This window comes from Panthera pardus, unplaced genomic scaffold (genome assembly GCF_024362965.1).
Source record: "Panthera pardus isolate Hobbes unplaced genomic scaffold, ASM2436296v1 HiC_scaffold_6, whole genome shotgun sequence".
Lineage (NCBI taxonomy): Eukaryota > Metazoa > Chordata > Mammalia > Carnivora > Felidae > Panthera > Panthera pardus.
The window spans coordinates 125,187,269-125,200,436 of NW_026526991.1; the positions used below are offsets into that span (position 1 = coordinate 125,187,269).

At 40.2% G+C, this 13,168-nt stretch overlaps 1 protein-coding gene across 1 annotated transcript in view; it reads left to right on the forward strand.

Annotated features, from left to right (window-relative positions):
* ST8SIA6 (ST8 alpha-N-acetyl-neuraminide alpha-2,8-sialyltransferase 6) overlaps positions 1–1,786 on the forward strand; it is a 149,753-nt gene extending 147,967 nt beyond the window's left edge. The window contains exon 8 of the mRNA XM_053895106.1: positions 580–1,786. Coding sequence (XP_053751081.1) covers positions 580–1,054 — 475 coding nt within the window. The 3' untranslated portion in view covers positions 1,055–1,786. The remainder of the gene's footprint in view (positions 1–579) is intronic.
* Positions 1,787–13,168: the final 11,382 nt, after the last annotated feature.

The window sequence follows — 13,168 nt, forward strand, 5'->3', positions numbered from 1 at the left end:
AGTATTTGTGTATCAAAAAGCAACCTTAGAGAAAGAAATTACTGAGTTGGAAACTAAAATAACGTAAGAAATGTGTGGTCCAGTGGGGATATAGCCCGGTAAGAAGATATAAATGGGGGGCACTTAGGTGGCTTAGTTGGTTAAGCATCTGACTTCAGCTCAGGTCATGATCTCACGGTCTGTGGGTTCAAGCCCCACTTCAGGCTGTATGCTGACAGCTCAGAGCCTGGAACCTGCTTCCGATTCTGTGTCTCCCTCTCTCTGTGCCCCTTCCCCGCTCACGCTCTGTTTCTCTCGGTCTCTCAAAAATAAATAAGCATTAAAAAAAAAAAAGAAAGAAAATATAAATGAAGGCTTACAGATACCTCAAAAGAGCAATGAAGACCTACCCCTTGATATTTAGAGGATGCTTCCTTGTACTTGAGTCCGTTGTTTGTCTCTTAAAAGTGGTTCAGTTGCTTGGCCAGTGGTCAATTCAGCCTTATGTAACCCAAACTGCTACTTTGATCATAATGATGATGGTGGTGGTTTTTTGTTTTTGTTTTTGTTTTTGTTTTTGTTTTTGTTTTAATCTGGCAGGTATGGGAACTTAAAGAAAAAGAAAGAAATGTTTCTGGAGGACATTGCAACCTACGGAGACGCATTCCTTCTTCTGCCGGCGTTTTCTTTCAGGGCCAACACCATTGCCTCTTTTAAGGTGTATAACACGCTCAAAGAGGCTCACGCAAGACAAAAGGTTCTCTTTTTCCATCCCAAGTACCTGAGAAATCTCGCCCTCTTCTGGAGAACTGAAGGTGTGACAGAGTTTCGCCTGTCCTCTGGCCTGATGATCACAAGTGTGGCCGTGGAACTGTGTGAGCACGTGAAGCTGTATGGCTTTTGGCCCTTCTCTAGAACGGTAAAAGACACACCCGTCAGCCATCACTACTACGACAACAACCTCCCTAAACGCGGTTTCCATGAGATGCCCAAAGAATATAGACAAATTCTCCAACTTCACCTGAAGGGAATCCTCAAACTGCAATTTAGCAAATGTGAAATAGCCCAAGCATAGTATCTTAAGGTGGGGGTGGTTTTGATACAACGCGGTGGGTGAGTGACAGTGTTTCCCCACAGGAAAAGCCGTGGCTGTAGGGAGAAGAGAAAGAGCCCTGAAACCTGGTTTGATCAGAGCTCCCCGCTAAGCTTGTGTCCTCAGCAGCTCATGAACTTGTTCGGATTTGCAGTTTCCCTCCCTGTGAAATGGGGACCGTGATAATCTAACTCGCTTCAGGCAAACGTGGTAATCTATGAAAACTCTTGGCAGAGGATTTGGCCTGATGAGGTAGGGACTCCCCGAATTTTTCCTTGTTGGTATCTATCGTAGCCGTTTCCACTCTCACCAGACCGATAATAAAAGGCGGGTGGTCTTGAGGACCCTTCCTGGAGAGAACAGCTGTGAAATGCCAGCGTTCGCTGGGGCTCTTTCCTCAGCACGCCTCTCTATTATGGGTCATATCCTTCTCGTCCTTCTTCCTGTCTTCGAAGAGTGCATATAAGGACTTACAGCAAACCCTTGATTCTTCAGGAATCAAATCCTTCTCTTTGGGTGATAATGTGCCTGCTTCTGATTACCTTCACGAATTGTGTCGTTAGCTGCAACGGTGTGTTGGTTGGACTTAGGCCAATGTTTTTCCTCCTTTGTCTACATTTTGAAGTCACTCTTTATAATTTATATTAACTTCCTGACTTTACTCTTAAGCATTTTCCTTTTCCACTGAGAACCTATTTCAAGAGCATGAGGAGTTACAGCTATGAATGAAGTACTGTGAGGAAACAGAGGTAGGAATAAATAAATCTATTTCGGTGGAATCTGTTTCAGAGAAGAGGTCATTTCTGAGTGAAGCCCTGAAAATGAGTAAGGTGTTTACAAATGAAGAAGATTCCAGGTAGAGGGAATGTGATGGGGAAAAAAGCTGTCCCCTTGATTCTGATTCACGCAAATGAGGATATTTGAAGGTAAATCATGGTCTTTGCCCCAAAAACTATCACTTGAAGGGAGGTTATAGTGCATGGGAATGATGGCTTGGGCCCGCCTCTGTGAAATGGCAGTAATCGTAACCTGATTGATTTCATAGGCAAGCTGTAAGGATTAAAATACACAAAAATTTAATTCTCACAAGGAAAGGTGTGTATTCACATGAGAAGTAAGACTAATAATTCAAACATCAAATAAAGCTTCAGTGATATCAAATATTGCCATTTTTATACCAGTCCCTTACATGACGACGATACCTGTTAACATAGGTCATCCCTGCATTGGCTGCATAAGTTATTTGACTGAACTGAGTAGCTGTGTTTATACTTTCCCCCGCTTGTCTTGCTTGTCTTTGTACCATTGCAAGGAGGGCAGAAATAGGAGTGGAGCAGACTGGCCGCATGCTGAATTAATTACAAATACAATTCTGAATTCTTAACCGTAGCCAGACTGCTGTTTTACTAAAGGTTCCCTTTTAAGAACACTCTGCTGTCAGCTGCTTATTTTGGTAAAGTACCTCTTCCATTTCATTGTGGTTGACATTGTTTTATGCCATTCTTTGTTCACATTTTATTTGTTCTTCTGTAGCAGATGAAACCTGTTGGCTCCATAAATTGCTTAAAACTTCATATATAAATATTGTCTAAAAGGAGCATGCTTTTAGTTACATGAAGTCTAATTTATTCATCTTTTCGTTTTGCGGTGATGAAGGAGTAGATATTCAGAAGTTATTTTAGTAAAAATTATATATGATTAAGGGCAGAGGTTACTTACGTTTTCCCCCATATAACTTACTGTTTCACCTGAGGAAATCTTCTCTAGAATATCAAAGTAGAATCTTCAGTGTCACTGATAACAAATTTCAGAAGTATTTGAAATGGTACGTGTTGGATCGCAGACTTCTCTGGAACTTCCCAGGTGTAATCCAAAACTGGCCCCTGTCCACAGAACACAGGGAGAGACCAAACAAAGAGGCAGGCCACTTCAGATTGGTAGGTGGCCCTTTAAATAAGCAAGGGACCTTGCATATGGGATTGTCTTGGGTGTCCACAAGGCTAGTAGGCCTCCACATCTGTCTGCTAAACTTAAAAGTATAGGTAGAGGCCTTAACTGGGGTCAGACGTGTAAATTGTCCACTTGGTCTCAACACCACATCACTGTCTCAGGGCTGTGTCCTTGGGGAAGCTTCTGGGAGCAGGGAAGGCAAATAGAATGCACATGCCAGGGACAGGGGAGGGAATAAGGAGCCTCCAGTTTCTGGGGTCCCGCTCATGGGTCAACTGGCAATCGTATCCTCTTGATGACCTCCCCCAACACTGTGAGATCAAGAAGCCGCATCCTAAGGATACCAACATTCTAGCAAAAGTTCAGTAGGAAAAAAAAACAAGTTGTGGAGACAATTGTAGACCTTTCTACATGAACATAACTGAAGTTGGTTTTCTTTTTAACATTTATATTAATATTTGTATTGGCATCCTAAAAGCATGTTGAAATTTTGCAACAATCCTGGCTAGGTTAGGGTCGCATTAACCAAAAGTCTTTGATCAAAAAGAATATGCGTTTTCTTTGTTTCTCTTTCCCAAGTTGGTCTATAACTTGTGAAATCAATGGGAGGCCTCACTCACATCACAACATTTCCTCTTTGGTGGAGGACAACCTACCACATGTCCCATTATGATGTGCCAATAATGCCCTTTTGTGCCAAAATAGAATTTTTTAACTTTCTAAAATACAATAAAACATAAGTTTTGGGGCACCCTGGGTGGCTCAGTCGGTTGACTTCGGCTCAGGTCATGATCTCACAGTTCGTGAGTTCGAGCCCCACGTCGGGCTCTGTGCTGACAGCTCAGAGCCTGGAGCTGGCTTCGGATTCTGTGTCTCCCTCTCTCTCTGCCCCTAACCTACTCGCATTCTGTCTCTGTCTCTCTCAAGAATAAATAAACATTAAAAAAAGTTTTAAAAAAAGGAAAAAAACCCATAAATTTTGATGATACAATATATCAGCTATGTGAACTGTAAATCATAAGTCACAGTTCTTTTTGTTCTATAATGGCAAATTATTACAAGTTTTTATACCAAGATCAAAACAAAGAAAACTGTGAACTCCATCTTCTAGATTAACCACCAAGTCTGACTGTGACACTCTCAGGAATCTACGGGCATAATGAGCATTGGTTAAATATTGATGGATTGGATTTGATCTTCCGCTCTTAAACTTGAAGTGCATCCGTGAGCATTGAAAATAGAAAGTCTGATTACTGGTACTAGAAAGTACCAAACTTTAGTCAGGACTCCTGTTCGTAATACCACATGTCACTAGTTTCTAGGGGAAATACTAGCTTGCTTGATTCTGTTTTTTACTTGTTCAGTGCCGCTGGACAATGTAACCAAATAGCAAGATTCTAAAATAATTTTCATCTAAATCTGAGGGTAAGGCAGATTATATAGTTAAACATATAGTCCATAGTGCTGTATGGTCCCTTGAAAGGACTCCGTGAACGACTGCATAGAGTTAAGCATTACACAATATAATGGTCCTTGAAGTCTCGGATTTTTTTTTTTCTCCTAACAAAAGAGAAAGGCAAATAGATCATGACTCTCATGAAAGAAGATTTTCTTCTGCATGTAAATATGTGGGCTCTCAGCCAGGTAATCAGCCAAGGACTTTCTTTTTTTCTTTTGAGGACTTTGTATGTATAGAATACTGAATTAAGCCATAAATCAGACCTGTTTGAGGCTAGGTTTTTTTTCTTGCTTACAAAAAATGTACCAGCTCAATACTATATCATGTCATGTACCTTAAATCATTCCATGAATTTCAGGAAGCTTTAGGAAAATTGGAAAATCTTGTAGATAACAGATCTGCTCCCATCCTAAATAGCTACCTGAGAAGTATAGTTAAGATGCAATGAGTAGTATATTTATGACATGCAAAACATTTTATTTATGTAACGTGACGTGCAAACACATTGTTATGCTAGTAAACACAAGACATCTCAGAGATTCTCATGAAATATCCGAAGCCCTTGACCTAATAAGACTATTTCTTACTTTTACTGTTTTATTTTAAAAAATGTTTTTAGGGGCACCTGGGTGGCTCAGTCAGTTAAGCATCTGACTTCAGCTCAGGTCATGATCTTCCAGTCCATGGGTTCAAGCCCCATGCCAGGCTCTGAGCTGTAAGCACCAGCTGTCAGCTGAAGCCTGCTTCGGATTCTGTGTCTCCCACTCTCTCTGCCCCTTCCCCACTTGTGCTCTGTCTCTCAAAAATAAGTAAACATTAAAAATTTTTTTAAATGTTTAATATTCCGTTTATTTTTGAGAGAGAGAGCACGAGTGGGGAAGGGACAGAGAGAGTGGCGGACAGAAGTTCTGAAGCGGGCTGTGCACTGAAAGTAGCAAGCCCGACGCGGGGCTCGAACTCACAAACTGTGAGATCATGAGCTGAGCTCAAGTCACTCAACCAACTGAGCCACCCAGGTGCCCTTCTTACTTTATCTTTGATTAAAAACAATCCTCCGGATAAGTTAAAGGCTTCCTATTTGCATATGGCTTCGAGAAGCCTGACCCCATAGTAAAAGTCACCATTACTTTTCCAGAAGATGGATGGACAGGGATATTTCTCATGCCTGTATCTTCTCTGGGTCATCACTCTTCCAGGAGCACTCTTCTTTTTATCAGGAAAATGTGGGCGATACATGATAAAGATACACTGCTTACATAATGGAGAAAAGACATTATTTTCACATATTTTTTCTGTTCCTCTTCCTTCTCCTTCTTCAAGGACACCAGATAACACATACATTACGCTCCTTGAAATTTGTTCTCTAGCTCACTGACTCTCTGTTCATTCTTCCTTTTTTTAATAATTTTTTTTTGGGGGGGGGTCTTTCATTTTGATAGTTCCTATTCCTGTATCTTCAACTTGACTAATGTTTTCTTCTCCAGTGTCTAATCTGGCATCAATCCCATCCAGTATGTTTTTCATTTCAAACATGGATAGATGTTCAATTCGTGCCTTTTTATAGCTTCCATGTCTTTATTTAACAGGCTTGTTCATTCCTCTACCTTTTTTTAAAATTCTTCTGCATTCTTGAACATATGGAATATACTTATAACCCTTTCAGTGTCCTTATTAATTCCATCATTGGTGTAATTCCTGGATCTGTTTCCACTGATAGATTTTTCTCCTCACTATAAGTTGTATTTTCCTGCTTCTTTGAAAGTCTGGAATTTTTTTTATTGAATGCCAGATGTTGTGAATTTTACTTTGGTGGGTGTTGAATATTTTGATGTTTCTATAAATATGTTGAGATTTTTTCTGGGGGGAAATTCAGTTACTTGTAAACAGTTTGTTCCTTTTCGAGGCTTACTTTTAGACTTCGTTAAAAACCATAGAAGTGCTAGGGCGCCTGGTGGCTCAGTCGGTTAAGTGTCCAACTCTTGGTTTTGGCTCGGGTCAGATCTCACAGTTGGTGAGTTCAAGCCCCCTGTGGGGCTCTGTGTTGATGGTGCAGAGCCTGCTTGAGATTCTCTCCCTCTCCTTCTCTCTCTTTCTCTGCCCCTCCCCCACTCGCTCAATGTCTCTCTTTCAAGTTTTTCTCATACTGAGATAATACCCTTATGAGTACCCTACCCAGTACCCCCATGAATTACAAGATTTTCATTTCTTTCTGGGAACAGCGTGAATTATTCTGTCCTTTTAACTTTTAGGACTTGTTTCTTCTCCTTTTGGGTGATTCTTTTCCAGATTTAGGTAGTTTCCTCCCTCACGTGTACTGGTCTGTAATCACTGAAGGCTAGAGGAGAACCCTGTGCAGAGATTTTTCTCTGTGAAGCCCTCTCCACTCTGGATTTACCTTGGCACACCCTGACTCCTACTCACAGAGACCACCAGACTCTGCCCGAGTGTCCCCTCCCTGTGCTGTGGCCTGGTAACCATCTAGGCAGTAAGCTAGGGCCACTGTGGGACTCTGCTAACCTGGAGTCTTTTTCTCAAGGATTACTTTCCTGAGTTGCCTAATGTTCAATATCTGAAGAACATTGTTTCATATATCTTGTCTGTTATTTTTTAATTGTTTCAGATAGCAGGTTAAATCTAGTCCCTGCCTCTCTGTCTTATCCAGGAGAAATTCCCATATGATTTTATATTTGTAGTGCTTGTCACCTGTCTTTTCTTGGGGTTGCTGGAAATAGCATCTAGAAATTTCCTTGGCCCATCTGAAATTTGAGCCTGTTTTTGTTTTGTTTTGTTTTGTTTTTTAACCCCAGGTTCTATACTAGAACCTGAAAATTTGAGTCTGTTTTTTTTTTCTTAAACCCCAGGTTCTATGCTAGACTACCAGAAGTCATTGGGATTCCATGGGGCTCACTTTATTATAAGAATATAGTAAAAATATTTTATTAAGGGCTTCCTATATACTCAGCACCTGTACATTATTTTATCTTTTTTAAGCCTAAGTCTATGAGGTAGATCTTATTATCTCCGTTTTTTATTTCTCATATGTGAGAAAACCAGCTAAGAGAGGATAAGAAACTTGCCCAAGGTTGCATAGCATGCAAGTGTCAGAGACCAGTTTCAAATTCAGGTTATATGCCTAAAGCTGGTGTGCTTAATATTTTATTCTCTCTTTAGTTTCAGTGTTGTTCATGTTGCTTTGTTTAAAAAATAACATTATCCAAAATTTTTAATTTTGGAATTACATCCTCATCATATTGGTTTTTTTTTTTCTTTAGTTGTCATGTTCTTCTTGCTCAGTCCCAAATTTTAACTTTTCTAAATTAAGGAATGATGATTCAAGCTTACACAATACGTTCCTATATATCCTACTGTATTCATTCTAAAGTTTAATTAATTTTGTAAGTTTCCAATATGTTGCATTCTCCTGAGTTCTTTTTGAAATAAGCATTTAATGGGATAGATTAATTTCTTTTCTCAGCCTGGTTCTATTTTATTTGCTTTAAGATGTGTGTGTGTGTGTGTGTGTGTGTGTGTGTGTGTGTGTATGTGTGTGATAGCCAATAAAATACCAACACATTATTCCATTCTTTGCCTTTTGAGGGCCTCAAAGAGATTTGAGATCCTTGCTTCAGCTATTACAGTGTATTCTTTGGAGGCTAATATTACCAGTCTCCTCTGATATGGAAATGTGAGCAATCAGAAATCAAGGCTATTAAAAATTTGCTAAAGATCATGGTTAGCCAAGGTGACCAGGCAAGTGGCAAACTCAAATCTGACTCCATTTACTGGAAGCTTGTATTAATGTGCCAAGCACTGTGTGTAATACTTTACATGTATTATCATGAATTCTTGCAAGATTGCGATGTAGCTGTCAGTCTGCTTTTCACAGATGAGAAAAGGACTCAGGAGGATCAGAGTACCTCCAGCTGAAAATATCAGAAAGCTCCATCAAACTGGCTTCAGTCATGTAGAATTCTTGGCCACAAATCTAGATGTCCAAAACAGGGCAAGCTGAGAACTTTTGTTCTGGCTTCATTTCCCTGCAAGAGTGATAGTTAGGCTTAACTCTGTGTGTTGACTTCATCCTAAGACTCATTGTTGAACGAACGCAGCACATGCAGGCCTCATAAATGTACACCTGAACATATCCAGAGATGAGGAGAGAGTCATTTCTTGACACTGTCCCAAAAGAAGGAGAAAGAACTTTCCCCATGGTCCCACCAAACCTTTCCTTGTTTCTCATTGGCTCACGTTGGTCACATGCACATTCCTAAACCAGTCATTGGCAAAGGGAATAAAGGGAATATGGAGCCAACTTTTACAAGTAATCCTACCCCTGGGATAAGATAGGGGATACACAAGGGGAACAAGTGTGTACCTAAACAAATGTAGGGTTCTGTTGAGAAGGAGGAAGGGAAAAACAGATGTTGGATGGATATCTAACCATCGCTGCTACAAGTGGTGTTCCTTGTGTCATTCACCAACTGAGTGATTGATCTCAAGTTTGAATCCAACTAGTTCTGACTCCAAATTTCGTGGTCTTTCTTGCAAGCCCTGAAGCTTGGTAGTATACTATCCTGTTGATCATGGAGAAAATACGCGATGTGGCTTTCAATTTTTTTTCCATAAAATTAGTTATTAGACATTGAATGCATTAACTCCAGAAGCAATTCTTATATAAATAATACCTTTTACATTTTCATTTGGGGCACAGATCCTTCTGTGGTATTAATCAGAATGTAATATGTAGGATCCCATACTCTTATTTGCTTTATTTGTAAGACACTGCCTTGATTAATTTTCATCAAATATGTGAAATGAAATGTTTGCTCATGTGTGAAGTTTTGGAAATAAGCTATTAAGACTTTGCCCTAACAGTAGACTTTCTGAGCTCACTGATCTTTAAGTCAATACAGTGATATCGCAACAACTTTGTCTTAAGTACCCAATGCTGTTGGCTTCCCAGAATGGTACCCTTCTCATTAGGTATTTATCCAAGTTGCTCTTCTGAGACTCATGAAATTCCCTATATATTAGCTGCACCATGGTAGTTGTAGTCATAGAGGAATGGTTGGTCCTCTAGTAGCAAACATCTCTTGAAGAGAATGCTTCCTTCCACTTTCCATCAGTAAAAGGCAGTAGTCTATGGAACGTTTATGTCCTGGTTTACTCTCATAGACCTGGTTTATCCCCTTTTATTCTCCAAGGTGTCCAGGTCGAACATGTGTGGTCCCCCAGGTTCTTCGAAATGAGAATTTCATAAACAGGACCCAGAGGGGCTGTGCCGTATAACTCAGCCAAAAGCTTAAAGTTAGGGCTTTAAATACTCTTAACCAGAAATGTAGTATTTCCACCGCCCTTGAGACTCGAGAACAGCCATAGTTGGTCTCACTGCAGATCAGGTTTTTAAGAATTGGCTTGGATTTTCAACGTATTTTTTGTGTCCATGGTGAATGGACTTTGTCTTCTGTGTGTGCAGCCTTCTAGAAAAGACACAAATTAGAAGGCTGTATGGTCAGCTCCATTTCTCCCCTAGTTCATTCCATTACCAGCTTTCTTTTGGGGCTATGAATATATTTCATCTCCTTTTCTTATGCTAAGAAATGTGGATGGAAGTACTCGCCCCACAGAATATCTTCATAAAGTAATATGTTCAGTATTCTAAAGGCAAAAGCAACCTCTCATTTTCACTGGTGTAACATATGTAACTATCGTCAGTGTGTCAAAATATTTCTAAGTGGAATTAAAGTTAGACATTGAAGTTGCTAGAGTGATTGTAGCTCTCGTGAGGATCGGAAAAATAGTCCATTGTGTGAAAAATAGCCTTGATCCTAATTGGAACACTGGTATCCTCTTAAGAGGAGGTGTTGATATTTATTTTTTTTGTTGATAAAATATTTCTTCTGCCACCGTGACACGTTGATAACAGCAAATGACTTCATTGTCTCTAAATGACAAAAATAATGATTAACATTTCGAGTGCATTTAGAAATACTTAAGGAAACATTTGTTTCCTGTTTTTTCTCTCTTTTCTGTTTTTAGAGAAACTGCTGAAATTTCCACACTGTTTCTGAACCAAGTTTAACTTCAGACAAATTCCCGATCCAGTCAGGTTCACCTAATAACTATCTTTGGATACATACACTTGTTTTATCATTAAACAGAGCGCTTCAGTAATAGCCTGCTTTACAATATTTGCATTTACAAAACCTGAATATCACTAAGCACTGATGGTCATTTAATAAAGATAATATCAGCATATTTTATTATCAGAGTGGACATCACATGAGTACTAGGCTGTTTCTAATTGGCCAAAACCAAAATGCACAATCAAGCATAAGTAGAAGAAATTTTTCAGATTTGTGATGATCTATCACTAAATTTTTTGAGTTATGGCTTATTTCATTGACTTCCTTGAGGTTGTCACCAGTATTTTTTTTTGTAATATTTATTTATTTTGAGAGAGAAAGAGGGCAGGGGAGGGGCAGAGAGAGAGAATCCCAAGCAGGCTCCGTGCTGTCAGCACAGAGCCCGATGTGGGGCTCAATCTCATGACCATGAGATTATGACCTGAGCCAAAACCAAGTTGGACTCTTAACCGACTGAGCCAGCCAGGTGCCCTGAGGTTGTCACCAGTATTATTTCAAAACAGTAAGGTACTTGAACCAGATGATACATCTGAGAAATGGAAGATGGGGGGAAATGTATTTTTTTTATTTTTACTGTTTATTTATTTTTGAGTGAGAGAGAGACAGTGTACAAGCTGTGGAGGGCCAGAGAGAGACGGAGACACAGAATCAAAGCAGGCTCCAGGCTCTGAGCTGTCAGCACAGAATCCAGCGTGGGGCTCGAACTCATGAACTGCGATATCAGGACCTGAGCCAAAGTCAGATGCTTAACCAACTGAGCCACCCAGGTGCCCAGAAAATGCATCTTTAAAAAAAAAAAACTTTTATTTTTAATTTTTCAAACTTACAGAAAATTACCAAGAATTGTATGATGAGCACCTCATCTATGCCTACATGTGGAATCAACTATTGATTTGAGGGTACAGTGAAGATACCATGATCCTTTACCCTAAATCAGCATGTACTGTCCAAGAACAAGGTTATTCTCTTACATAAGCACAATGTGATTAGTCATGGATTTCAGGAAGCATATTTTCTTCTCAACGGATCTGCTAGATTGTTTCCCTAATCTAGGTGAAGAGCATGCCCGTTAGTTACGTAGCTAACCCTGGAGTCAGCGCATCGATTTTGTTCCTGAGAATACCGTTTTCTAGTTTTTGCAGTACTTGGGCGTATGTGTAGTCAGCCAGCAAGTGCTATTTTGAGTTGTCGGTAAATGCAGTCCGAAAACCGTTCACAAAATTCTCATTATTATCACTCATTTTGAGCCAGCTTTTTAACAGCCTCTATGGCCTCTGGATACAAATTAGGAAACCAAGTAGTAGGAAATGGCAGTCAGCGGGTTTCCTCTCCCACAGTATATTATTCAGTGAAGTTACTGCAGTGACTCAAACAAAACAGAATCCTTGGGTCTTCAAAAGTCTCTGATTTCCATATGCCCTAAGAAAACCTTAAGGTAGTTTCTCCTATCACAAGCTTTCTGAGGGTTATGACTAAAGACTGGAATTTTTATGGTTTCCCCCATCTTCACTCCCCAGACTTCCAACAGAATGTTGAGACTCCTTTAAAAAAAATTTTTAAGTGTATTTGTTTATTTTTGAGAGAGGGAGAGAAGCAGAGAGAAAGGGAGAGAGAGAATCCCCAGCAGGCTCTTTAACTGTCAGCACGGACCCTGATGCGGGCCTCGATCCCATGAACCATGAGATCCTGACCTGAGCTGAAATCAAGAGTCGGACCATTAACCAACTGAGCCACCCAGACACCTCGAGACTACTATAAATATGTCCTTGAGCAGGGAACTCTGAAGTCTCCTGTGGCATGTTTTTCCTTCCTCTTCATGACATGTGTTGGAACCAATGAATTCCGACCTTCATGACTTCATAAAAACTTCCTGAGTTGAGCCACGCACCTGCTAGCATTTTGTCAACCCTCAACATTGGCACCTTTGCAAGGCGAGATAAAAAAAAAAAATAAACCGGGGCGCCTGGGTGGCACAGTTGGTTAAGCGTCCGACTTCAGCCAGGTCACGATCTCGCGGTCCGTGAGTTCGAGCCCCGCGTCGGGCTCTGGGCTGATGGCTCGGAGCCTGGAGCCTGTTTCCGATTCTGTGTCTCCCTCTCTCTCTGCCCCTCCCCCGTTCATGCTCTGTCTCTCTCTGTCCCAAAAATAAATAAAAAAACGTTGAAAAAAAAAATTAAAAAAAAAAAAAAACCCGTCCCCATTATTCCATCCCAAGTGGCGAGCTTGACTTTTAATTCAGGATCCTCAGTAGATACACAGGAAAAGTGTATGTATCGTATAATAGTGGACACTTTCAGGTAGGACTTGTCAATCTCTGAGACATACGAGATAGCAAAGCACTTTCGTTTAATAATAAGAAATGGCATTTCTGACACTAAACACAGCCTCTGTCTTGCCTCAGACACTTCATATAATAGGTTCCTGAGTAGACAGTGATATTCTAGTGTTGTTTTTCATATATCTAAGATCTCAAAGCTTAAAGCTGTCTTATCCTTTAAATTTCCAAAGTTTTCTCTCTGCATCAGAGCCACCAAATTTATG